Below are 27575 nucleotides of genomic sequence, written 5' to 3' on the forward strand. Positions count from 1 at the left end.
CAAAATTTGAATTAGATACATAAATGACAATATATAGATAACTTTTTTTTTGCCATATACATATATGTACATAATTAATAACAAAAAAACAGAAAAAATTATATCTATAAATATTAGCTCAAATAAAAATTTAAAACTTTCTGAATTTAAATATAGAAAAATTTTCTAAAAATAATACCATAAAATTGAAACTAATACCTCACCCATTACAGCTGTCAAAAACTCCAAAAAAACAGTATAATTATTAATGCTATTATAAAAGGAAACAAAAAAAACCCCATTTATCATGTTACTGTTTACATCGCTAATACATTTCCCATCAAAATCAATTTCAGATTACTAATCAAAAATATACACAAGTGAGAACAAAAGGAAAAAAAAAAAAAGAATAAAAAGAAAGAAAGGGTAGTTTCGGAAATAAAAAAAATAATCAAAAGTGATTTGTTGCTTTCCCTATAAAAAGAAAAAACAACAGTCTCCACCACACCACTCTTTAACCGTCCCTTGAAGCCTCTCAATTTTTTTTTAAAAAATATCTCCGGCGCATCTCCGCCGCAACAACCACCATAAACGATGGAATCTCCATCCTCAAAATCATCGGAGAAATCATCAGGGACTGTTCTTCTCGGAAAATACGAACTCGGTCGTCGAATCGGAAGCGGAAGCTTCGCAAAAGTCCATGTAGCTCGTTCGATCTCCACCGGCGAACTCGTAGCTATCAAAATCATCGACAAGAAGAGAACCATCGACGCCGCTATGGAGCCGAGGATCATCCGAGAGATCGAAGCGATGCGTCGTCTCCAAAACCACCCGAACGTCCTCAAAATCCACGAGGTCATGGCCACTAAATCCAAGATCTACCTCGTCGTGGAATACGCCGCCGGAGGCGAGCTCTTCACCAAACTCGTCCGATTCGGTCGACTCAACGAATCGGCGGCGCGTCGTTACTTCCAGCAGCTCGCCTCCGCGCTTAGCTTCTGCCACCGCGACGGGATCGCTCATCGCGACGTGAAGCCGCAGAATCTCCTCTTGGACAAGAACGGGAACCTCAAGGTCTGCGACTTCGGTTTGTCCGCTTTGCCGGAGCACCGTAGCTGTAACGGGTTGCTTCATACAGCTTGTGGTACGCCGGCTTACACAGCGCCGGAAGTGATTGCTCAGAGAGGTTACGACGGAACTAAAGCTGATGCGTGGTCGTGTGGTGTGTTTCTCTTTGTTCTTCTTGCAGGTTATGTGCCTTTTGATGATTCCAACATTGTTGCGATGTACCGGAAGATTCATAAAAGAGAGTACCGGTTCCCGAGCTGGATCTCTAAACCGGCTCGGTCTATCATCTATAAGTTGCTTGATCCGAATCCGGAGACGAGGATGAGTATCGAAGCTGTGACTGAAACGGCTTGGTTTCAAAAGTCTCTTGAGGTTCAGTCTAACGTGATTGAGTTGGATCGGTTTCTTGAGAAAGAGGCGAAGTCGAGCGATGCGGTTACGGCCTTTGATTTGATCTCGTTGTCATCGGGATTGGATCTTTCGGGGTTGTTCGAGAGGAGGAAGAGGAAGGAGAAGAGGTTTACTGCGAAAGTGTCAGCGGAAGGAGTGGTGGAGAAGGCAGAGATGATAGGCGAAAAGTTAGGGTTTAGAGTTGAGAAGAAGGACGAGGCTAAGGTGGTTGGATTGGGAAAAGGAAGAACTGCTGTGGTGGTTGAGGTGGTGGAGCTGGCGGAGGGGTTGGTTATTGCGGAGGTGAAGGTGGCTGAAGGTGAAGAGGAGGAGGAGGAGTCTCATTGGTCGGAGCTAATTGTAGAGCTTGAGGAGATTGTGCACTCATGGCACAACTGACGTCATCTTAGCTAGAGTTGGTTATCTTTTAGCTTTAGTTTGTGTAGAAATCTCAAAGATGACTTTAGCTTTGCTTTCAAGGTTCAGTTTATATATAATATTATGAAGATTAGTGGATTCACTTTTTTTTTTTTTTTATGTCACTTTGAGTTTGAGTGTCACCTCTCTTCTTACCATACCATTGATACCAAAGAGACAAACGTAAAATAGTCGAAGATATAATGAGAACTTGATTGGGTTTGCCGTCTAAAATCGTATATATAATACCAAATTTCAAACATATAACTTTTTAACGTAAATTAGTTAAAATATTAGAATTTGATTGGGGTTCCAGCGTAAAATTGTATATATAATATCAAACTTCAAACATATAATTTTTTCATGTAAAATGGTTAAAAATATTACTATGAGAGTTTGACTGAGATTCGCGCGTAAAATTGTATTATATAAGATCAAATTTCAAACATATAATTTTTCCCTCGTAAAATGGTTAAAATTTATTACGAAAGCTCGATTAGGTTTCCCGCGTAAACGTTTGATCGTTACTATCAAATTTTAAAACGGTTATGTGTGAATTTAAACGGTTTTAAATCAAAAGTGTTTTTGGATCCATTTTGGTAGCCAAATAATCCCTTATTTAATATTTACTAGATTTATTCACATGTGAGTTATGCTAGATTACAAATTAAAAATGTTAGCATTACAAATTGTTTAAAATAATTATAGTCATGGAAATTGCTAAAAGAATATATGTATTCATATTTGTTTTACCAAGCAATTTACAACGCAAAAATTACAAAAAATATATGCTAGGTATATCGTAATAACAAAAGTTCTATATAAGAATCTCAAAAAAACATACAACACTTCTTTCTTGACGTAATCAAGTTAAGAATCTAAAAAAACAAAACAATTGAATAGAGAAAGAAAGAAGTATTATATAAGTATGTGAACATCTTTACAAAAACAAATCAAAACTCATGACAATTCGAGTATGACGTAATTGTTAACAACGCATGCAATGTTATTTTTTAAGGTCTGTAAAATATGTTACAAGTTGGTCATAATCAGGAAGCTTAGGATGAACGTGTGGAGTAGCTAATCTTCATTGTTCTTCTTCTTTTGCCTTCACAGCCTTAATCTGATTTACCATATGGTCTTCATCAGGAAGCTTTGGTTGAACTAGTCTTTGTAGTTCTTCCTCTTCTTTTGCCTTCACGGCCTTAATATGATTTTCATCTGATCATAATCAGGATGATGAACGTGTTGATTAGTTACTGCTTTTTGTCTATCCTCTTGTCCTTCCTTCTTTGATGACCTTCTTCTTCTATGATGAGTCCTTTTTGGCATCTTGTAATACGTTATACTCTCCATGTCACAAAGCTCTTTTATTGATGATAAAGACGATGATGATGATCTTCTTTTTTTCTTGATCACATCTTTCTTTGAATCTGAATACTTTTTGATCTTCTCCCATTTGAGCCTCTTCTATATAATCATCTTCCAGTGATCTCTCTTCCTTTCTTATCTCTTCTTCAAAATCCGTGAGGCTGAATTTATAAACTCCGTCTGGTGATTGCTTGCAAACCAAGCAACTATTCAAATCCATTAATCTCTTCTCTTCCTTTCTTATATCTTCAAAATTGCTGATGAAATTATAAACTCCGTCTGGTGAATTCTTATCCAAAGCAACTATTCAAAGCCATTAATCTCTTCTCTTCCTCTTTATCCACCTAAACACACACCAGTTTAAAAAAATTATGATTCAAAGAGAAAAAATAAATATCTAGTGATCTTTTTATTACACCAATAACAAGAAATATAACATTACCTGTTTATCAATTTTAGGTGTATATTCAAATCTCAATGCTTCTAAACGGTGACTAAACTCCATAGCTATTTCACCCAATAGTGATGATGATGGTGCTCTTCTCTCTTCTTCATTACTCTCTCTAGATCTGAGTATAATCATCCTCCAATAATTTATCTTCCTTTCTTATCTCTTCTTCGTAATCCTTGAGGCAAATTTTATAAACTTCGTGTGGTAATTGCTTGTCTGAACAACAATTCAATTCCGAATTCATTACTTTCTTCTCTTCCTTTTTATTCACCTAAAAAAACCCACACACACTAGTCCAACAAAATTAATTGTGATTCCAAGAAAAAACAATATCTAGTGATATTTAATTATTACACTAATAACAAGATAAATAACATTACCTGTTTATCAATCTCAGGTACATGTATATTTATGCCTCAAAACTTTTAAGCGGTGAACATACTGCTTAGCTATTTCATCCAATAGTCTAAACTTCAAACCTTCGGACACCAAAAATATCGACAATTTTTTTTTCATCTGAGTTTTAAAGATTTACGAACTATTATAATTAGGACTCAGACTCCCCGTGATATCGAAGAGAAATAATTTTAAAGAAAAAAAAATAAAATAATATTAAATTTAAACTTATATATTATATATTTATTTGAAAGTAATAGAATAGTTTAAGAGTATATGATCCTAAAAAAAAGAAAATAATAAATAGTACTAAAACTACACAAATATTAAACATAAAGTGTTAGAAAAATACAACCATCAAAATGAAAACCAAAAATTTTGTTCATGATAAAAAAAATATTTTGGGAAAGAGACAACTCAAAAAAAAAAACTACACAAATGTTAAATAGAAAGTGTTAAAAACACAACCATCAAAATGAAAACCAAAAATTTTGTTCATGATAAAAAAATATTTTGCAAAGAGACAACTCAAAAAAAAAATTATACAGGGAAAAGTCAGTATACTGAATCGAGGCAATCTTGTCAAAAATATTGTTAATGTATTATAAATATAAGATATTTTATAAAGAATTATGACAAAAAAATTGCAACTATTATAACAGTTATTAATATTTATATTATTAGTAAAAAAACTATATTAAAAAAGTGATCTTAAGTGAAGATATCGAACAAATGGTTGTAGTGAGTAAATGTAAATTTATAATAAAATAATTATAAATACAAAATATATTTAGTCTTTAGTGAAAATGTATCAAGGAAAATTATAGTAAAAATACACAACTTCTAAAAATAAAATACATATTTTTACAAGTGTTAAGATAAATAGACGCAACTCTAAATTATATTTTAAAATTAAAATTTTATATTGCTATAATCATTTCTAAAATCTCTAAGTTAGATTATAGAATAACATTGGATACTAGATATTAATATATTAATTTTTAAATTATTTTGATTTAACATAAAACACAAAACATGTTTCAACGAACAATGATTTGTTAGTAACTAAAGAAGAGACAAATCTATATAGAGTTCAAAAGACATGAATAATGAATAGACACAACTATTTAAAGAAAATGTAGTGATTAAATAAAATGAAAAATATGGTGAAAAGACACATGTCTACAATGAACCTACGCAACTATATATATATATATATATTTTAAATTACAACATATTTTGTTACGAAAATGTACGACGATAAATCACAACTGTTATTGATTGCTATCATTGAATCAGATAAAGATAACGATGTACGAACGTACTCTTGCTAATGCGTGCTTCTTGTTTATGAGTAGCTTAAGACGATGTTGAAGCTGTTGCAACAACTGTTCGCATGTGGAAGTTGTTCGCCATCAACGAGAGAACAATGAATCAAACATGATGAATCTGAGTTTGTGTTGTACGTGGCAGCTAGCAACCTGAAGGATGATGGGGATTTATAGAAACATTAAGAAAGTGGCCATGGCGGTTTATTTCCAACTCCTTTTTTAATCAGCGATTATGACTAAAATTGATAATGTAACTAAAATTACAACTCTATATATATATATATATATATATATATATATATTACAATAATTGATTTGATTTACAATAGAGAAAATTTGTAGATTTGTTTTAGCCAAATTATACATCTTTCAGGAAATATATAATTTGATGTACTAGATAACTTTATTATGGGTGGTGGTGACAATATCCATTACATTCTAGAAAGATGTATATAATTATAGAATAATTGTGATTATATTATTTTTTTTTCTTCTAATAAATCTTCTATTTGGACAAAAATAATTGATTTGTTTAGAGACAATGGAAAACAAGAAATAGATATTGAATAGTTGTTTTTATTGATCAAAGTATCGAACTCAAATACAAGAATTTAAGGCATAACGAATCAATCTTTAACCCGTGCGTTAGAATTGAGTTGTGTGTCTTTTGCTTTAGGTCTCTTGTTTTGCTCTCGATTTCGTCCCTGTTATGTCGATATCGCTATCTTGTTATAGAGAAGTCTCTTTATCCTAATACTCATGATATTTGGATTTGGATAACCGCCTCTTCATGAGATAAGGTCGTTCCAAATATTCTCTCCACGAGATTAAGTTAAATATCTTCTTGATAATATCCTAACAAATCAGAGTCGGCCCCAAAGTCCAGCTACATCCTGTATTGGCTTGACGTTTGTCGTTATGGCTCGTATTGGCTTGGCGTTTGTCGTTACGGCCTGTATTGACTCACATTTGTTGTGATGACCCGTATTGATGCAATATTCTAGAGAATGTAGAATTCTTCTTATATATAAAATTATCATATTTACAATACAATTTATCTATTATAATTTATATGGTTAAAATTATACCCAACATCTTCTATTTGGATAATTTAACCGGCAAGGATAACGTCGAATCCTAAATCTAATAATATCTCTACGAAAGTGAAAAAATGAAATTAAAAAAAATGAAATTAAAAAAAAATGATTTCCTTTTCCTATCATCATTTCAAGAGAAATCTTTCTGACCACTAAACATTTTAAAAACACATAAATAAATTAAACAAAAACAAAGCAAATCAAACAAGTATAGGTCAACCTTGTGCCTTGTGGAGTACTTTCATATATCGATTTCTTGTTACCTAATAAACCACTTGCTAGATTCATAAAGAATGTGTTTTCGTGAAGTGATCTTAGTGCAGTGGCAGGAGGTAAGTCCATTTGTAGAAGACACCATCACACCCGAGATCGAGTCCCGACTCCTACGAATGTAGGAATTTGGCTAATGGGCCGGCCAGTTGTGGCCCAATGGTTGACAAAAAAAAAAGAAAGAATGTGTTTTCAGTTCCAGATAACTAAACACTTCAATGGATTCTTTAAACAATCATTAAGTTTATAAGACTTCAAATTCAATAAGACATCATTGGATTCAATGGATTATTCTCAATTTACCGCGGTCCAGGTGAGAATCTAGAAGTAGGAGAGAAGCTTAATTCTATAGAATCTTTTGAATATATCTCTTGACTCCCCTGTTTCCTGGCATTTTCAGAGTCCAAATACTCTTTTAGGTCCATCACAACATGTGTCATTGTTGGTCTACGGTTTAAGGTAGGGTTTACACAAGCCAAAGCCAACTCCACAGCTTTCGAAACACCGTTTGTATCGAATTCTCCCATCATTTTGGGTTGATAACATTCCTTATGTCCCCTTCCATGAGTATGAATCCAATCCATTCTGTAATATGCGCTTTCACCTGGTTTGAGTCAATCACAAGCTGGTTTGTGATGATTTCTAATAAAACTACCCAAAGCTATACACATTAGTCTTCTCACTTAGCAAATTTGTTCCATAGTACCTAAAAATAAATATTAACTATAGATATTACATTTCATAATTTTTTATGATTAAGATAACTGATTGATTACTCACTCAGGGTCTAAGTAACCAGGTATTTCCTGCAACGATTGTTGATACAGAAGATTCACCATCAACCGGAGAAGATCTAGAGAGTCCAAAATCGGCTAGTTTATATAAGATGAATTGGTCTCGGCAACCATCCATGATGTTTTTATCTCAGAGAGAGTTCATTCGTCTATGGTAAGATCTTGTTAGTATATTTTTTTCTTGAGGTTTTGACCTAATCGTACCCCATATTAAATACAAAATTGCCAAGTCTGAACATCAATTAAAGGAAATGTATAAATGTAACATCCATGGGTGCTCGGTTTACTTATAAAAGCAAGTCCATCGTGCTTTAAAGAAACTTTCAGCGAAATCATGAATGTCACTATCTTATCTTTTTTACCACGCTTACAAAGCCCAACGATTCAATCCGATTTTAAATATGATAATCTGGTTTACTAATCTAAAACATTAACATTCATTCATTTCTCACATAGCGAATGAAATATGAATGAGTTTACTTTAGTCATGTTCATACATGTATCTGATGCTTTGAGCATTAGTCAATTTCTCTTCAAGCATTTTTCTCTTGTAATTTTTTGTCAGCTTCTTTGTCGCACTCGTTCGCCTCATAATATCACTAAAATATTTAAGTAATAGTAATTAACTAATACATCTATCTAAGTAATGGTTTTAGTTTTATTTATGTTGTTGACACAAATAAATATACAAAAATAAGAATTAATAGGGATATACTACAAAGTTTCTAATCATCCTTGAAGCTAATTCAAAAACAGAATATTTACATGTAATTCACGATGCATCTTATGTTGTTGACGTAAAATAACAATATATATTTTCCCTACCATATATTCATGTCAACTTGATTACCAAATTAAACACACACACACTGACACACACACAATTATGTATATATAAATGACTCTCTATATAAATACTGTACTTGTATATATACATGCTGTCAAAAAAAAAAAAATGCTGTGGTGAACCTGCATGAGGATGGGGAGGATGATTTGTACTTATGGAAAGTGGGACAAAGTGAAGCTTCACAGAGGTTCTCAACGGCCAGAATCTGGTGGGAATATTTAAATCCCTCAGGGAAAACGGTGGATTGGTATGAATATGTGTGGCAAGACACAGGTTAACTACGAGAGACAAACTCATACATGAGTTCTTTGATTGTGGTTTTCTTACAGAAGTTTGGAGATATTATTACTATATTGTTTCAGGATGGCTTAATATGGTTGAAGTGAGTCCTTGTAGAGACAAGAATGTGGCTATGATTCTTCGTTTAGCCTATGCATTCTCTGGAAGGAAATGAACTCAAGACTTGCATAATGCTTCATCACGTACGGCCTCCGGAATGTCTATCAAACTCATCATTAGAAAGCAGACTTGAATCATTCTCAAGAACTCAAGGAGCAGGTCGTGTTTCAAGGCCTCCAGGAGATACCGAACTAGTGACATGGTTTGGGACTTTTCAGAATAATGTGCTCTGGTAGTAGTTTGGTGCTGTGCGGTTGTTGTATGTGTTTTGTTTTGTAGGTGTTACTCTTAAGGAGACGCTCCTGTTGTAACCGGTACCCTGTTTGGTTTAAAGTATGAAATGAAAGTAGTTTTAAAAAAATGTATATATATATGTATACATATACATAATTACATACACATATAATAGTTCGTAAGAATATGTAATCAGGAGTTCTTTTGGGTTCGACATCAGCAAAAATATCGTTTAGATTGAAGAAGAATCAATCTGAAAACTCTACAAGTTGGAACAAGTACCTTGTATTCCATCCCATTTCTTGATAATTTTTTCAAAGATGAAAGCATTACATTATTTGATTATTTAATCACAATACTATGTTATTCGTGTTTATTTATATGTTATGACACATGCTAGTGCCACTCAATAATACAATTACATCCGTTTCCGGCTGCTATAGTCAGTTGAGTTCAATACCGTACGTTACTAACCGCAACCTTCCGTTTCTGCAAACTCATGCATTGTGTGTAAACAAAATCAAAGCCTTAAAGTTTTTTGCCGTTTATTTTTCTTCCCTCATGTGTTTTCATTGCACAAAAGAACCTCTTAAACCAACTTTATTTTCCAACGTTTATGACATGAAACCATAAAGTCGCTGCTGCAAGCAATCTAAGATTGGTGAAACCAAATGATTATTCTTTAAAAGTTTGACTCTTTCCATTCCGATTTTGTAAGAATACAAACTTGGTATTCGAAAATATCAGGTGTTCACAGCTTGCAGTACTTGTTGAACCAGACAGCAATGTTGAGAAAGCTTTCAAAATCCGTCTGTGGTCTGCATTATCAATCACAAGACGCAAACACATGTTTCAAAATTCAAAACTTTCACACAGAGACGATTTAAGTTTAAACTACGAATAACAAAATTGGCACGCTTTGGTTTTTTACCTGTCTAGGGGATGATTGTCATTGGGAAATACTAGAACTTTAACCTCAACTCCTTTCTCCTTCAACGCCCTCACGTACTATACAAATCAAGAACACCAGATTAAACACCATTACCAACGAGTTTGAGTTTGCAAACTTGAACAAGTTGAAGATTCTTCCAAAACTAAAAAGGATCTTACTTGAAATCCGTTTGATATAGGAACACGGAGATCCTGAGTTCCCAAAAGAAACAATGTAGGTGTTTTCACCTGCAGAAGTAAATACACAAGAAGAATCATTAAATGTTTTCAAACGTCCTGAAGAACCGGATAAACAAGGTTGGTCTTACCTTTGAGATGTGTGATATAGGAGACATTTGATGAAACCGAGAAAGATCTTCAGGTGAGGGGGCTTCTGTATAGTGGGTCTGGTCCCCATAGGCTTCAACGAAACACCAATCAGGTATATCTGTAATCCCAACCATGGATGCTAAGTTGCATACAGGATTCCTTGCAGCTGCTGCCACAAATTTATCCGGTGCCTACAGAAAAAAAGTTTGGTATAAGGATGATGATTACTAATCCAGTGCCATCAATTCTGAGGTAAAGTAACTGCAGTGGTACCTGGCCAATCAAGTGAGTGGTCAAAAACCCACCATGAGAACCACCTAGCACGGTTATTTTAGACGGGTCTGCGAGTCCCAATTTGATGGCATGATCTACAGCCGTGAGCACATCTTTCACGTCCTGCGTCAGAGAAGCTTATCCATTAAGCAGAATGCAGGTAATAAAGAAGAAAAATGGCATTACAGGCGTATATAGTAAATACCTGCGATCCAACTTTGCCAGGTAGAGACTGCAAAGCATCTTCCCCATATCCCAATGAACCCCTTCAATTCAAATGATTCACCAATACCAAGTTAGGATCTTTTAAAGGTTGATGAACTAGTGGAATTTGGAGCTGTACGCTCTCGTAAGTAAACCTGTAATTTACAATCAGCTGACTGTATCCAATTGAGGAGAGATAGGCCATATTCCTGGAGAAGCTGCAAGGTGCAACAGAATGAGGACCTCCATGAAGAACAGCAATTAAGGGATCACATTTCCCATTCTCCTTAGACTTGGAGGATGATACATATATAGCTTCAATAGGGTTTTTGGCCCCTGCCATAAACAATAACAGAGTATTCAGGGCCACAGTCAAGAAAACAAATAGTTTTTGTCAAAATCAAAATTAGGTGTAAATTACCTTTTGTAAGACCTTCAGAATCATCACTAATTGGTACTTTTAGAATTTTAAACTGAAGAGATGAAAGCTCTGACATAACCTGCCGCAATTAAAACAAAAAAATATATATGAGGAAAAAGCCTAACATCGTTCAAATCAAAAAGGTCTGGCGGCAATATATGCTTTGACCTTCTCAGAGCATCTGATCGGGTTTTGGATATTCGACCACTGCCATGAATGCTTCCCAGCTGAATCGACAACTTTCTTTCCATACTTGATTTCAGGAACACTCACTGGACTGCTAGACACTAGTCAGAAAAAAAGAAAACGTAATGTTGTTACAAGTTTGGTGCGTCACCAAGATAAAATTCAGCTAGTAACTGAGATTAAGAACTTGCTCAAAATATTTTACCAGCAACAATATTATCACCATCTAGAGCAAGAACGCTCCACGAATAATCTGAATCATCAGGGCTAGCACGTGACACTTCACCGCTGTAATATTCTCAAGATATATATTTCATCAGTTAGCACAGCAGCAGCAGGAAATTTTGAAACTTTCCATATCAATTCAACAGTCACCTTAGCAAATTTACGCTGAGTATAGCTCGACAACTGCGCCAGTAGGTAGACAACATAAGGCTATGTCCATCTGACAGCCACGGGTCACTCAGAAGGCCAGTAACATAGAGCCCAGGGAAACAACCATCGTCAGGACAATTCACAACTTGAATCTGCAATATAATATATATGTGAATATCATCAAATAACATATAACAAATTAAATAATTTGATCATGTGGAAAGAGTTATGCATTTCTAACAAACAAAAAGTGGTCAACCCAAAAATATTTGAAGCTCTTATCGGCTTATAAAGAGAGAAAACGTTCCGGATAACCTCACCACGTCAATGATATTTGTTGACTCAGGAAGTTTCCCATCACTTGGCCAGTCAATCCTGTGAAGTGACTCGGTTGCCCAATGCGCCCCAGAATCAACAGCGGTCTTTGCAGATACAAACACAAGAAATTTGCCATCTTTGCTGTGAGGGAAGGAAAAATGTATGGTGACTAGAGTAAGTTTGTAAGTTAAAACAGGTCATAACTAAAACGAACATTGCAAATCAACACCGCTATATATAAGGGAAATGTTTAGCAAAAGTTGAGTAAGAACGCTCAGTTATAAACAGGGTAACAAGGAAAACAAATACTCTTAGCAAATACATAACTTAAAAAGCAAGGAAAAAGATATTCATAAGATGTAAACCTGAACCGAGGACAAAAACCGCTGCTTATGCTCTTAGTCAAATTATGTATAGGGAATCCGTTTGCATCATCTCTGAAACACAAGTAAACATAAACTCTATAGTAGTTATGGGAAATTAGGAATGATTAAGATGTCTTTTAGTAGTTATAGAAGTCACCAACTCACTTCGGTTCACCCGGTATGAACTTAATTGCGTATATGGCACAAGGTCTGTTGTAGCAGTACTTGATACCTAACTTTCTTTTATCTCCCAACCACCCAGCAAAAACCAAATATTGAGCTGATCCATTACTGTTTGGACTCCAAACAACCTGTCCAACACTTATCGATCTAGGAATTCCTTTGATTGGCTTGACCTCTCCACTGTTAATAGAAGAAGAGAAACAACCATCAGATAAAGTATAAGTAAATGTTCTTTTCTTATGAAGAGATTGAGGAATACCTGTCAACATCGATAACAAATAGTGCAGGCTGCCTTTTTCCGGCATATGCTTCTCCCCATTCCTCTTCCCAATCTCCTTCACCTTTCCAGCTTCCAATATCCTTGTCCAACGAGTTCCCTTTCTTGTAATAACCTAAATGATCAAATGTAGGCTTTGGACGAGATGCTTCCTCAGCAACATATGCAACACGAGTCTCATCTGAATTCCATGAGATCCCTTCAAACCTACAATCATATATAAGCCTTACTAATTTTTATACTTCTAAAAGAACTTGTCTTTAAAAATCAGCCAAAAAAAAGGTGACATACCATCCGTCAACGTATACAGAGCCATGAAGTTTCTGTGGAATATGGAACTCCTTCTCCAGCTGAGACGAATTCCATATCTCAAATTTGGTAGGAGACTCGTTTTCAGGGTTTCGAATTACAAGGAGCTTCAGACCGGATGGAGATGGGATAAAAGCTGATGCACCAGTCATCTCGATGGGGAATGGCGCCCAGTGAAAGTTAACAGATTGGTTACTTTCTTTCGAGATATGACCCGACAACATAAACTTCTTCCTTTTATTAGCCAAAAGGTTAGCTTGACTCAAGGCCAACATTGCCTGAGGACCTGCAGTAAAAACATCAAAGTGAATTCAACAAAAGACTTGACAAAATCTCGATTTCAAAATTCCCAACTTGAATATTAAAGTCAGTACCAGAATCAGAGTTGAAAATCCAAGCTTTGTCAATGCTGGGAATATTTATGAACTCTTGAAGTAGCTTTGACTGTGTGGCATACTCTTCCTCAGTAGTTGAATCCAAACCAACATGCAATTCTTTAGCCGAATCAGTTCCAGAAGAATCCATGGCTACAAATCTCCGAATCCAATTCTTGCAACTGAAACAAGTATCTCATAAATCTCTAATAAATGATTGCAAAACGAGTCCAGTAATCAGATTAATCATTTATAATTTCAAACCTATCCAGTTCGTAACAGATAAAATTTGCTGCAAATTCCGTCTAAACAGAACATACGATAAAACAATCAAAGGAGTGAACTTTCGGATTGAAAACGATCAAATAGACGATACCCATCAAAGCAACACCATCAATGATTCATAAATCCGTGCCAACACAAACAAAAACACAGAGATTGAAAGAGAAGAAGAAGAAGAAGAAGAGCTTACGGCGATTGAGTGGGTGATAGAGTGATGAACGTAGGTCGGAAATGAAGGCGACGAAGATGACGATGAGAAGAGCTCAAGTCAAACCCCAATTTGGTGAAGCAACTGATTGGTGGGTGTGTAAAGATTCTCGCCATCTATATTAAAACAAAAAAGTCCAAAACTTTCGATGTTGATAATATCCATTTTATTTCCCACATTTCTTAATCCAAAATTTTATACCTTTCACTATGTCCCAAACTTTATTAGTTAATGTTAGTATAGTATAGAGAACATTTCAGCATATATCTTTAGAAGCTTTGAGTTTGATGTGTAAATGGTTCATTAGTCACATAGACAGATCTGTGCATAATGTTTGGTTTATCTTGAGCATTTGTATAATCAAAACTGATCTTGCATAATTAACAAGCTATATAGTATTTGTATCCCTATTGTACATAACTCTCTCTCTCTCTTTCTCTTTTTTCTTTCTTTACATTTTTTTATGTCTAAAAGATCTCTAAAATTAAAGTAGGAAACTTGATGACCAGAGCCAACTAAAAGGGCAGGGATCATAAGGAAGAAGGAGCTTCAGATCCTTTCATGATTCTGAGTTTTTGGCAAGATGAAGAGAACATGTCCCATGGAACATCACCGACCAACATCCAATCTCCATCCTTGTCTTCATAAGTCGGTACAAATCCAGATCCCTTTTTGTAGCCTTCTCTCTCGGAGTATTCACCTACTGTGAACTTGAACATGTTCTCGAGTGCCTTGAGAAGCTCTGGATAGTTTTTGTACATTTTGAGATCTATCTTACGGAGATATGGAGCTCCGTCCACACTTACTTTCACATAACTAACGTTTTTGTTGTTGTTCTTACGGTTAGATCTCACTGGAGGCCAACCTACGATTTGTGTTCTGAAATTTACAAAACAAGATTCATCATTAGTACACTGAGAGACCTATATTAAGAGATTTAAATGAAAATACTTCAGATCTCAACTTACTTGGAAGGAGGAGGAGGAGCAGATTCTTCTCTTGTGTCGTTGTTCTTGCGCTTGTTGCTTCTGACGCAAGAAACTTCCAGTTGTTGTTCTTCCGTTCCGGGCAATCCCAAACGAAGCTCGGTGTCCTTAAGGTTAAGCCCATTCATGACTTCTTCGTACGCCATATTATCTCACTACACTTGTTGTTTCAACAAAGAATATCTCTTCTTTAACTCTTGATCTACTTGTTCTTCTCTTGTTCTTGGGGTTGGGATAAGATCCTTGAAATGTGATGAAGTTTGCTTTGTGTGTTTGTGAAATGGTGAGAGAGAGAGAGAGATTTATATAACGAAGTTGCTTTGGAATTAGGGTTGAAGAGAGAGAGATGGGAATTATGACGTTGTCGGGGAGCATGAGGAGGCAAGCTAGAGGCAAGGGGACAAAGGTGGGACACGAAGATTTTTGGACGCGGCTTCTTTCTTATTTTCAACGGTCATGATTTGTCTCCGCCAGTTGCGTACGCGAGATCCTAGCCATTTCTTTCTCTTACGGTCAAACGAGTAAAGAGAAGGTAAAGATGACTTCTTGACCTCTCTATACCACACGATCACGCTAGGTTTTTGGTTTTCGCAACTATTCGTTAATTCGGTTTGATTCAATAAATATCTAATTTATATTTTGTAAAGTTTTAGATTGGAATATTGGATAGTATGAATCTTCTGGGGCATATATAATGGGATAGGAAAGAAAACTAGTACAATTGTAGATTACAACACCGGTAAGACAATGTGGTATAGTAGATGATACAATATTAATGGTCAAATGGTTATCAAAGAATTAATAGTTTTGAATAATGTGAAAATGATTTATCTAATAAAGATTAATATAATAGATATATATATATAATTTTACAAAAATATAAATTATTTTCTCGTAGACATGTATTATTTTTATGAGTAGGTTTGTACAATTATGATCTATAAATAATAAATTGAGGAGGGAGATGCATGTGGATAAGGGTGAAGAGTGTTCGTAGTGGAAAATGGATACATAATCAGGAATGGTAAGGCCATGTGATATGCCGTCTCAAATAAAAATATTTCTGTTTATTTTATTTTAGTTATTATTATTATTATTATATACTCCCTCCATTTTAGTTTAGTTGTTGTTCTAGGATTTAATTTTTGTTTCATATTAGTTATCGTTTTAGATTTACAATGCAAATGTTTGATGAATATTCTAATCTTATCCCTGCTATTTTAAAGTTTTAACCAATGAAAAAAATTATAAAATATATTAATGAAGGGCAAAACATAAAATTTAATAGTTTCCTTAATTTGTGTGCAAAACCTTAAACGACAGTTAAACTAGAACGGAGGGAGTATTATATATATATATATATATCTAGTAAAATCTTTAAAAACTAATAATATTAGTATCATGATATTTTATATTAATTTATAGAAAGATTTGTTTTAATTGTTTTACAAAATATGAGTTTACATAATTTGATACAAACAAAATGTATGTTTTGGGTGTTGTATATTTTTGTAGTTTTGGATTTGAAAATTTAATATTTACAAAAAATAGTTTGAAGTTAAATAACAAAAATTATATATGAATTAAATTATACACACGATATACATAAAATTCAAATCTATAATGGATGATATGAGTTGTATATTTTAACAGCTTACAATACTACTAAAATGATAATAATGCATTTTCAGAAGTTGATATTTTTATGAAAAAAGTATAGATGATACTCTAATATGATTGTATGAATATACAAGATTACAATTGTTTTATATAATAAATTTAGTGTTAGTGATGAGTTCTAAGGAAAAATATAGTGTAATATTAGTGTAATATCTTATATATATATATATATATATGTAAATTTATAGAAATATAAATTTATGATATTAATAAGATCATATAGTTTCTACAAAAATTATTTTTATATCTAAATGTCTTACCCATTTTTTGTTTCATTTACATCGATGACTTAGACCAATATTTTTATCACTTTAAAGTTTAAAGTGTGTGTGTGCTGAAAAATTAGTTGAAAATAGTTTATTGCTTTCTTTTCCAAAAGAAAAAAAACTACTTCCTCTGTACCTAAAAAATTGATGTTTATAAGCTTTTACACATTTTAAGAAAACAATGATTATTGAGTTTAAATATATTTTTTTTACTAAAGAAATATTATTTAATTTTAAACCAATAAAAATTCAAAATTTTAAATATTTTTAATGATTACTTCTTGAAATTCACAAAACATCAATATTTGTGGGACAAAAAAATATTCCAAAACATCAATTTTTGTGGGACAAAGGAGATAAATATTGTTTTAGTTTGGGCACGTCTAATTTCTATTAAAACAAATATTTTATAAATAGATTTTTGGGGATACGCTCACGTGGTATGTCAAGGAAGGTAATACAATTACTTTAAAAAAGAAAAAGAAAAAAAGGCTAAGTAATACAATTAAACTCTTCTCAGAATTACGTATAACTATGTCCATTTAACTTACAATCCGCATGCACTTTAATTTGATGTTTATGTTGACTAATAAAAGTTTATACACCAAAAACTATTATATCATGGATAAATCATAAAATATTCATCACAATATATGGGGTTATTTTTCCAATAAGCATTAGCATTCTTACATTATTTATGGTGGGACGCATGCTAATGCTAATATGCTATGTTAGTACTTTAGTACTATATCTTGTAATTATCTTTGCATTAATAACTGACAAAAATGTATAAGAATTAGCATTTTTACAACATAATCAAAATCGTTATATAATGTAATTAATAAAAATTGCGTAGATAGTTTTTTTTTTTCTTTTGGAAATTACATGCTATATGTTATACTTGAGAGCGTGCAAAAGTCAGAGGAATGGGACACGATTCACCAGTGGACAGTTTTAGGATCGTTGGGTAAACAATGAACATGCCAATGCTCTCTCAATTTTGATGTGAAATGCACTCACTTGGTTCTCATTCATCCTACGTGTTCTCTCTTCTTTTACTTGTTCTTGTCTTGTGTACTTCGTAGATAAGAATTGAAAGAGTGGTTGAGAAAAAGGTCCTTCAAACATCTAAAGTAATAAGTTAGTTAAACATGTTTAACACGTTAAGGTTAATTAAGTTTTAGAGGTCATGTCTTAAATTTATGGTTTAGTTATTAATATTTAGGAATTAAGGTTTAATATTTGGAGTTTAGTATTTAAATAGAGACTACTTTTATATTAATTAAAATGTAGACTATCTTCATAGTTTTCTGTTATTCTAATTTGAAAAAACTTAAACTCTCAAACCAAGAAAGTATAATAAAAGAATTTTAGTTTTAAATTTTCTTTCTCACAAATTCGTTGTGTGAACTGAGATAGAAGCATAAGTGTGTAGTTTTGCACTCGTTTATAAACTATGCATGTGACATGTTACAGATGTATAAGGTACATTTTGCACTCGTGTGATATCTTCGCAAAAATTTGGAATGTATTGAAAAGGTATGGTCCAAATAAAATAATAGAAAGGACAAAAAGCTTAGCCACGAACATCCAAGTCATAATTCAAATCATCTACACACCATACCTTAAGAAATGCACGTGTCATATTTAAACCTCTTTTTCTATACTCGGTTTTGTATACTGCCAACTCTTCTATGGGCAGCTCGAGAAGCCAATGTACCATCTTGAAAATTTCGAGGAAACTCTAAACCCCAAAGGCTTATCAATACAATAAAAACTAAATGTGATTCTTTCCAGAGTTGACATCTCAGCTTTTTAGTTGAAAGAGAAGTTGACACATCAGTTAAAACAGTTAGCCAATTAAATTATAAAGATTAATACAACTTAATATTTTTGTCAATAATAATTTTTTTCTATTCCACATTATTCTTTCTGATTTCTGTTATGGGTCCAGCCCAATTACAATAGTGTCCAAAAAAACAGTAAAAAAACCTAAATTAACATGTATATGGCAACTGAGGAAGGTGACGATTAAGGGACACAAGGTTTTTTAAAAATCTTGGTTACGTATTATTTGTAATCTAACATCATTTTGGCAATTTATTTTATTCTAAATAACAATCCGCACCATGTGCAGAATAACATAGTTAATAAATAATTTTACAGTAATTTATATATACAAAATCTATAATATTTATTGGTAAAATTATTATTTGGGATCTAAAATTTATTTGTATAGTATATATGTTTTAGTTTTGTTTGAATATATAAAATTCTTGTATAATAATTAAGATTTAACTTATGAAAATTATCATAATATGAATTTTATATTAGCTCACCATATGAATCAAAAGTTCTTAAAATTTTATGGAAATGTAAGTAAGTGATACAATTAAGTTATAAAGAAAATAAAAGAATTAAATTTGGGTGTCATTTAAAAAATATATACAATGGTATGTAAATAGAAATACTATTAAAAACTGAGGACAAATAAATAAATCATTTCTCGAGCTTTGTGAGCGCAACGTGTCAGTATTTTTTTGTTTTTGTGAGAAAACTTATACATATAAGGGATATGAACCAAACTAGAGTAATCTCTCAAGCGTGATTGGAGGATAAACTCTCTTTCTGAAGCATACAAACTAGAGTAAATTAGTTACATATTATAAAACAAAAACTCTCATATATCTATCTTATTGCTAATGCATTTACTATGTGATTCTTTTTCACTGTGATGATTGCAATGTTTGAATTTTGGCGTGTGAAAACAAAGGTTCTTTGCCTCTCAAAATTTACATATAAGAACACCAGTAATAAATTAAACAATGTTTAAGATCAAAAACCAAATGTTTTAATTTAAGAAAACTAAATCATCTATAACTTTTAAAATAACTTTCACAATTAACATAATCCTTATAAATGTTGTATACAGTTTAACATAAGTATAATATTTAAATAATAACACAAAACCAAACTAAAGTAAAAATATGTCTATTTACTTTGACATACGTGGACTTGTTATAAAAAAGAATAGGTAATTTACAAAAGGAAACAAACAAATAATAACTTAACAACAACACAATCTATATAAACTTAGATGATTAAATTTGTAAACTACAAAAAATACACCACAAAATAACACTACACTAATATATCTCCATAATAATAAGAGAAAAACATAGCATATAACAGAGTTAAGCCAATTATACGAGTAAATGATTGTAATAACAAATACTACGGAGGACAAACCATTGTAGGTTTTTTTGGTTCATTTCTATATCTTAGCATTGTGTAAACCATAATTTTCATGATTAATATAACTTCAAAAAATTAATAATCATACTTTGAATATCATTTGTATTTCAAAATGTATAGAATAACATCCCGCGACATCGCGCGGGTCTAACCTAGTTAATAATAATAGGTGAACGCAAGGGATCTTCTTGACCAAGACTATTGGTCTTTCACTTTATCAAAGACAATCCTTTGAACGAGATCTATGAGTTGCATTTAAGAAAGTGGTGTTAAGTCATTAATGGCACTGCTACGGATATTATACTACGTTGCTATAGAATTTCTTAGTGTAATACGTCACACATCGGTAGTTAGATAAATTATCAAGTGATATATAAAGGATTAGAGCCTCTCCACTTATTACCAATTGATTTTGCGTTAGAAACCTACAATACACCCTAATTTAACAATTTTACATGATACTAGAACTACCCGATTATTGGGTCATCTCGTGGATGTTGTTGCCACATGATAAACTCAAATTGTAATACCCTACAAGTACTAACAGCTTTGCAGTTATAGTATTTGGGGGTCGAATCCACAGACTCAAAATCAAATAATAAATTGCAGAGTTTTATGATTATGCTAAACAAAATAGTTTGTATTTAAATTGCAATGCAAAAGTAAATAAAAGTTTTGTAAATTTAGAAGGAATAAGATCATGATATATCACCACATATGTTCACGTTTCAGATGATCATGCCTGAGCGTGAAGAGGGAGGGGATGCTAGTGTAATGAATTAATTATGAGATCGGTACTTTTTCCATGGGTATTGTAGAAATAGGGCTTTCTTCCTGTACTTATAGATTTAGGTATTTCTCATATATTAAAAAGACATAATTACCCCTGAGACAATTGATTGTCTCTTCCCTGTCACAATGATAAGACATAGCCTATCTCGAGAAGTAAGAGTGACAATAGATGAGATAATAGAAGAGATAATTAGAAGAGATAAATAGAAGAGATAATAAGAACAATACCCAGATTAGATGAGATAAGCTAGAAGGAGGCAGATAAGAGAAAGAAGACTTTGATTAAGATATCAATATTGTAAGATAAGGAAACTCTAACTTAGGTTCCATTTAAATACATCTTCCATAATTAAAACGACAAAGTATTGAATATAGAGAACCCTCTACTTCAACTCGAGTCTTCTTCACACTTAGCTTCCTTCAGCCACTTTTCTTCAACTCGACTTGTTTCTTCTCCCACTTCCTAGCCTTTCTCCCACTCGTTCTCACTTTCTTCTTCATAAACGCCAAGGGAATCCTCAACCTATCAATACTCTCCCGAAGTGGACTAACCTTGTCCTCAAGGTTAAAGTCTGGAAATTGGTTCACTAGCATTGTCAAAGGCTCCCAAGTGGATTCTGAATCTGGCAATCCTTTCCACTGCACCAAAACTTCAGTTTCACTCTTCTCCCCCATGCCTTTACGGATATTGATATGCTCAAATTTAACCCCGAGCTACTCTCTCAAATTAAGAGATCAATTGTAGTACTTAGGGATCGAATCCACAAGAACTCTAGATTTACACAATATATTTAATAATCTTTTAATTATGCTAAACAGAAATATTATAATTAAATTGCAAGATTAAACAGAAAATATTAGAGTTGTAAATCAATAGAAATAAACGCTAGGCTTAGGGAAATTCTCAGGAAATCATGGAAAATTAGATCAATTAATTGAGCAAGCAGGATTCAACAATTAAGCCCCGTTCTTGAACTCTAAACACAATTGTAAAATAAATCAGTTCTTACTGCAAATATTATCTAAGTTTTAAAATCCAAAAATCTAAATCTCTTTGCAAAATTCAAGTTAAAAACCAGCAATAAAATCAATTTTAGATAAGTTCACAAAATCACTAATTCAAATCTCTTTGTAAAAAGTAATTTTGCTCACCAAAGGTTTTATCAGGAAAATCAATTATATTATCATATCAATCAATAATCCTAAGATCTAAATCCAGATGACTAATCAAAGATCTAGCATTAATAACAACCTATGGTGAAGAACAAGAAAGAAAATAGATCCTAAATAAACAGATCTAACAATCCATGAAATCCCTAATGAGAAACCCTAAACCTAACAAGCAGATCTACTCAGACATTATTGTAAGAACACAAATCATGAATAAAATAGATAGCATTAAAAGATTAAAGGAAGAAGAAAAGGAGTTCTGAATCTTCTCTGAAGGAGTCTTGATTCTTCTCTCCAAAAGCTCTCAAAAAATCTCTCACAGGGTTTTGCTCTCAAAAGTTGCAGGGAAAAATAAAGCTTAGGTCTAAACAATAACCCAAAAATCCTATTTATATTCCTAAACACGTCCAGGGACTAATGATGCAAATAGGGTAAACTTTGGGGCAGCTTTGTAAATCTTCAAAACTTGTGAGGAAAACTTCCGATTTCGACTTTGGCCTAGCATCGATCGATGCATATGCTGTGTCGATCGATGCATCCTTCTCAACACGTCTCCCAATTTTGTAGCTCAGCCTCAATGCTTGATTATACTCCAAATCCTCCTATTTAGCTCCATTATGCTCCCATGCATGCTAAATCCTATAAAGACTCAAAAGACTCTAAAAATACCAAGAAGACTCTATAGATAAGACTTATATCATGGCTAAAAACACCTAAAAACCATGATATATCAACTCCCCCAGACTTAGCATTTGCTTGCCTCAAGCAAAACATAAACTTAGACCTGTGAAAAGAGGTTTGAAAACACAGGAACTCATTTTCTTTTTAAAGTAATGCCATGATAATCCAAACTTTAATCCACATGCTTAGCAGATAAATCCAAATCGAACCACCATGTACTTCTCTGTTGACTTTCATAGCATCCCAAATTCAAACCAAATTCCACTACTTCCTCCATAAAGCTTTCATCGGTGAGTCTCATCAATTTGATCAATATCAAGAACCTTCTAGACTCATTCCCGTACAATACCATAACAAGCAAGACATATCTTTTACCATATGTGGTACTCTTTCTCTCCCCCAGACATATTCTATTTATTCTTCCTTAGAGCTTTGCTTTTTTTATTATTTTTTTTTTCTTTTCAAAGGTGTAAGCGAATACCGGGGTCATTGGTAATTTGCCTACCCCTCGCTTCCAAGCTTTGTGTGATCATTTGACTCAAGAGTAGAATAATGGGATCACAGGTAATTTACCTAACCCTCTAAACTGATCAAAATCATCTCATCTTTTAGTCTCCTTTTCTTTACAAAGCTCTCAGGAAAAATATTTTAAACTTAAATAAGGGAGAGGAGTACCAAAATTTTCTTTTCTGAAGTCTTACTTGTCAGGTATGAACAAGGAGTCAAGCTCTATGAATATCAATCTCCTTGATGAGGTAAAAAGAATAGTACATAAATTACCTCAAGCTTTTATGGATTCTGTTGGAAATTTGGATGTCTTTGGTTCACTGGTCAGCCATTGGATTTTTCATTAGTCGGATTTGTGGATTCAATCTGCAGCATTAATCAACCAAGACAGTACACTAAAAAGAAGAATCATAGAATTCCCAACAAAATTTTGACTCAATAAAACCATTTTTTTTTTCAAAAACAAAAATGTAGTTAGTAACTGCCTCCCCCAGACTTAAACAACACTGTCCCCAGTGCTATCAAGTAAGAGTCTGGCGAATAAAATAAAATAAAAATAAATGAAAATCAAAAGAATAATGAAAAACAAAAAAACCTACCAGTGGGTTGCCTCCCACTAAGCGCTTGTTTTCAGTCATTAGCTTGACTGTGTCGGATCTCAGGCATCCGGTGGATCGGAACATGGCAGTGAATGCTTCCGAGAGTATGTCCTCTTCATCCAAGGTGGTGTATAAGCTCTAAGTGCATGAGGTCTGCCAAGGATGTGAGGAACAGGACCAGGGCGGGATTTAGGTATGGGTGGCTTCCTTTTAGGTCCTGCAAAATCATCAATAGAAGAAACAAGCGCTCTACGATAATCTCGTGGCTTGGTTAACTACACAACAATTTTTGTACCTTTCAAATTCTTATTGATGAATGGAGAAGGTTTAGGTGAAGTAGATGCATACCTTGGCCTTACCTCTAGGTTTTGGACTGTGGAATGGTGAGATTTCAGCTTGACAACTGGTCTAGGACTTGCAGCTAAAGAACCAACTCGAGAATATGTGGTTGTGGACAAGTCCGAGCCGTCTCTGGAAGGAGTGTCAATCGATGCAACAGCTGCATCGATTGATGCTTGGTCTGCAATTCGTGTTTCTTCAACGATTCTGCAACTAACCTCTGTGTTTCCATCACAAAAACGTCATCTACCAGCAACTTGTCATGCATCAGAACCTCATCATGATCTCTAGTACTGATTAGATATTCTCCACTCCAATCTTCAAGCTCAACAGCTTGCTTACTCACTTTCTCAACAGTCTCCAACTCTTTGACATACCCAGCAGTGATGTCCCCATGAGGCTCTATGATCAAATCATCATCAGAAGCAATCTCCACAAAAAATGTCTGACCATCAATAGTGGGAGCTCTTCTCAGCTTGTCCATCTCAAAATTCATGACCAAATCATCCACATTCAAAGATATGTGTCCTTTCTTAACATCAATGATGGCACCAGCTGTAGCCAAGAATGAGCGTCCTAAGATGAGAGGATCACTAGGCTCTTTGTCATATTCCAGCACCACAAAGTTAGTGAGAATCATGCATTCTCCAATCTTAATCGGAACATCTTCTAAGACACCTTCAGGAATCCTTCTAGATCGATCAGCTAAGATAAGAGAGATCTTAGTTGGCTTGAAATCCGTCATCCCAAGTCTCACAGCAACAGAATGTGGCATTAAATTGATACTAGAGCCAAGATCGCAAAGAGAGTGAGAAAACCTTCCTGTGGAGATAGAGCAATCTAACACAAAACTTCCAGGATCTGGTAACTTCTCTTCAATTCTACTCTGAATCATTGCACTTACTTCCTTAGAGACAACCACTTCCTGCTTCTTATCCTTCTTCCTCTGTGGAGGCTGCTTCAACAAAATTGAGCTTACATCCTTTGTAAGCAGTGCTCCTTCTTCAGGACTCAAACCATTGGTGACCATTCTCTTGACATACCGCTTAATCCCAGGAGAAAACTTGACAGCATCAATTAATGGCATCTCAATCATTACCTTATCCATCATAGCCTTGCTTCTAGCTTCTTTAATCTCCTGCTTAGACCTCCTAGGCTTAGGAAAAGGAACCTTAGGCTTGTATGCTTTTTCTAAATCAGATGGTTGAACTGGAACAGAAACCGTAGCTTTCTGTGGGGGGTGTCGATCAACGCTTGATGGTGNTCGATGCTGACATTGTGTTGATCGACGCTTGATTGAGATTGCATCGATCGATGCTCCTGTGTATCGGTCGATACAACATCAGCTACCGGATGGTTGTCTTCTTCCTTCACAAAAATCGCATTACAAGCATGCCTTGGATCCATCTCTGTTCTTGTAGAAAGAAATTCCTCTTGTCTTTTAACAGACCCAACAGTCTGAATCACATGACTCTCTAGCTTCTTGACATGAGTATTTAATGCATCAAACTTCCCAGTCAGCTCAGTGTATACAGAATCAATCTTCCCATTGAAGTCTACTGTTAACTTCTGTTGACCTTCCAAAACCTGGCCAATCATTGATTCCATCTTGCTCTCTGGAGGGAGGGGTTGGTAAGAAGAAGAACCATAGTTCCTAGTGAAGTTGTTGTTTGGGTTTCCTGTGAAGGAATTCTTCTGACCAAATCTCTGATTTTGATACCCAGCTCCATACACATAGTTGACATCTTCTGCTATAATTTCTGGCTTCGGCTCAAAAGTCTCAACATCTTCAGCAAAATGGACAGACTTTTTTCCCACAAGAAGATTGTGCACTGAATCCAACTTAGCATTTACCGCAGCAAACTGATTTGAACCATTGCCCTCATGTGCTCTTTTCCGCTCTAAGTCTGCATTCTTGGTACTGTTGCTTGATGCTAGCCTTTCTATCAACTTTTCAGCGTCATCTGGGTACATTTTCTTGAAGTTCCCATCACTAGCAGCATCCATAGCCATCTGATACCTCCAGTCAATCCCGCTGAAGAAGATACTAATCAGCTGCACCTCTGAGAACCCATGATGTAGACAGTCTCTCTGGTATGCTTTGAACCTTACCCAAGCAGCTTTGTAAGATTCAGCTGGTCCTTGTCTAAAGGTAGAGAGCTTGATCCTCAGCTCATCAGACATCACATCATCGTAGAAGTAGTTCAAGAATGCCACCTTGATGTCATGCCAGGTTGTCAAAGATCCTGGTTTGAGCTGCCTTAGCCAATGAGAAGCTTCCCCAGCAAGAGAGTAGGGGAAAAGCTTGCAGTAGAGATAGTCCTCTGTGACTCCATTAGCCTTGATGCTTGTGACTATGTCCTCAAAGTGCTCAATATGGTCTAGAGGCTTCTCATGTGGCAAGTTCTGGAATGGTCTCTGGCCAACAAGAGCAAAGTAGGCAGGCTTCAGCTCAAAATCATTCCTTAGGAATGGAGGAGGGACAATTGCGGAATGGTTCTCATAGAATAAGTCTGGCCTGTTAAAGTCCGCAAGAGTCTTGACAAGCTCTCTATTGTTGTCCCGTCGCCTCTGAACATTCTCCGCATCAGCTCTGGCATAACATCGATCGATGCCAGCATTGCGTCGATCGATGCCGTCCTGGTTGCGTCAATCGTTGCCGACGTTGCGTGCTCGACGCCACGAAAATCATCCTCAACCACGACGAGTTCTTCCTGAATACCCCGTCCATCCGCATCAAGTTTTTGGCCTTGCTCGTTGTACGCATGACCCTCTTGATCCCTTAAAACTCCAGCCTCATCAGGTCTCAATATGAGTGTTTTGACCATCTTCACTGACTTGGCTGCTTTTGTGTTTGCACGTTCTAGTTGTCCTAACTCTTGGTTTGTAAGCTTCACAACTGGACCAGTAGGATTTTTCCTGGTGCTAGGTTTAGGCATGTACCTGAAACACACAAGATAAAAGAAACAAAAGCGTGTGAGTAAAATAGAAAAATAAAAATCTAGACAAAATCAAAGACTTTAATCTAATGGTAAATCAAAAGAGTCCCTGGCAACGGCGCCAAAATTTGATATGCTCAAATTTAACCCTGAGCTACTCTCTCAAATTAAGAGATCAGTTGTAGTACTTAGGGATCGAATCCACAAAAACTCTAGATTCACACAATAGATTTAATAATCTTTTAATTATGCTAAACAGAAATATTATAATTAAATTGCAAG

At 34.4% G+C, this 27575-nt stretch overlaps 3 protein-coding genes across 3 annotated transcripts; 1 reads left to right on the forward strand and 2 right to left on the reverse strand.

Moving 5' to 3' along the window:
• LOC104732184 (CBL-interacting serine/threonine-protein kinase 4-like) lies at positions 477-1962 on the forward strand. The gene has a single exon (XM_010451720.2). It carries the CDS (start codon positions 574-576, stop codon positions 1834-1836), a length of 1263 nt encoding a protein of 420 aa, XP_010450022.1. The 5' UTR covers positions 477-573; the 3' UTR covers positions 1837-1962.
• On the reverse strand, positions 9626-14232 carry LOC109124643 (acylamino-acid-releasing enzyme). The gene is made up of 18 exons (XM_010451721.2): positions 14062-14232; positions 13590-13771; positions 13198-13501; positions 12889-13113; positions 12612-12809; positions 12447-12518; positions 12084-12222; positions 11764-11915; positions 11594-11676; positions 11371-11489; positions 11203-11281; positions 10937-11117; positions 10783-10843; positions 10578-10700; positions 10304-10495; positions 10155-10223; positions 9976-10052; positions 9626-9862 (listed from the first exon to the last, which is right to left on the reverse strand). Exons 1-18 carry the CDS (start codon positions 14193-14195, stop codon positions 9796-9798), a joined length of 2457 nt encoding a protein of 818 aa, XP_010450023.1. The 5' UTR covers positions 14196-14232; the 3' UTR covers positions 9626-9795.
• LOC104732187 (auxin-responsive protein IAA1-like) lies at positions 14404-15367 on the reverse strand. The gene is made up of 2 exons (XM_010451722.2): positions 15048-15367; positions 14404-14958 (listed from the first exon to the last, which is right to left on the reverse strand). Exons 1-2 carry the CDS (start codon positions 15209-15211, stop codon positions 14610-14612), a joined length of 513 nt encoding a protein of 170 aa, XP_010450024.1. The 5' UTR covers positions 15212-15367; the 3' UTR covers positions 14404-14609.

The sequence above is a fragment of the Camelina sativa genome, chromosome 12, assembly GCF_000633955.1.
Source record: "Camelina sativa cultivar DH55 chromosome 12, Cs, whole genome shotgun sequence".
NCBI lineage: Eukaryota > Viridiplantae > Streptophyta > Magnoliopsida > Brassicales > Brassicaceae > Camelina > Camelina sativa.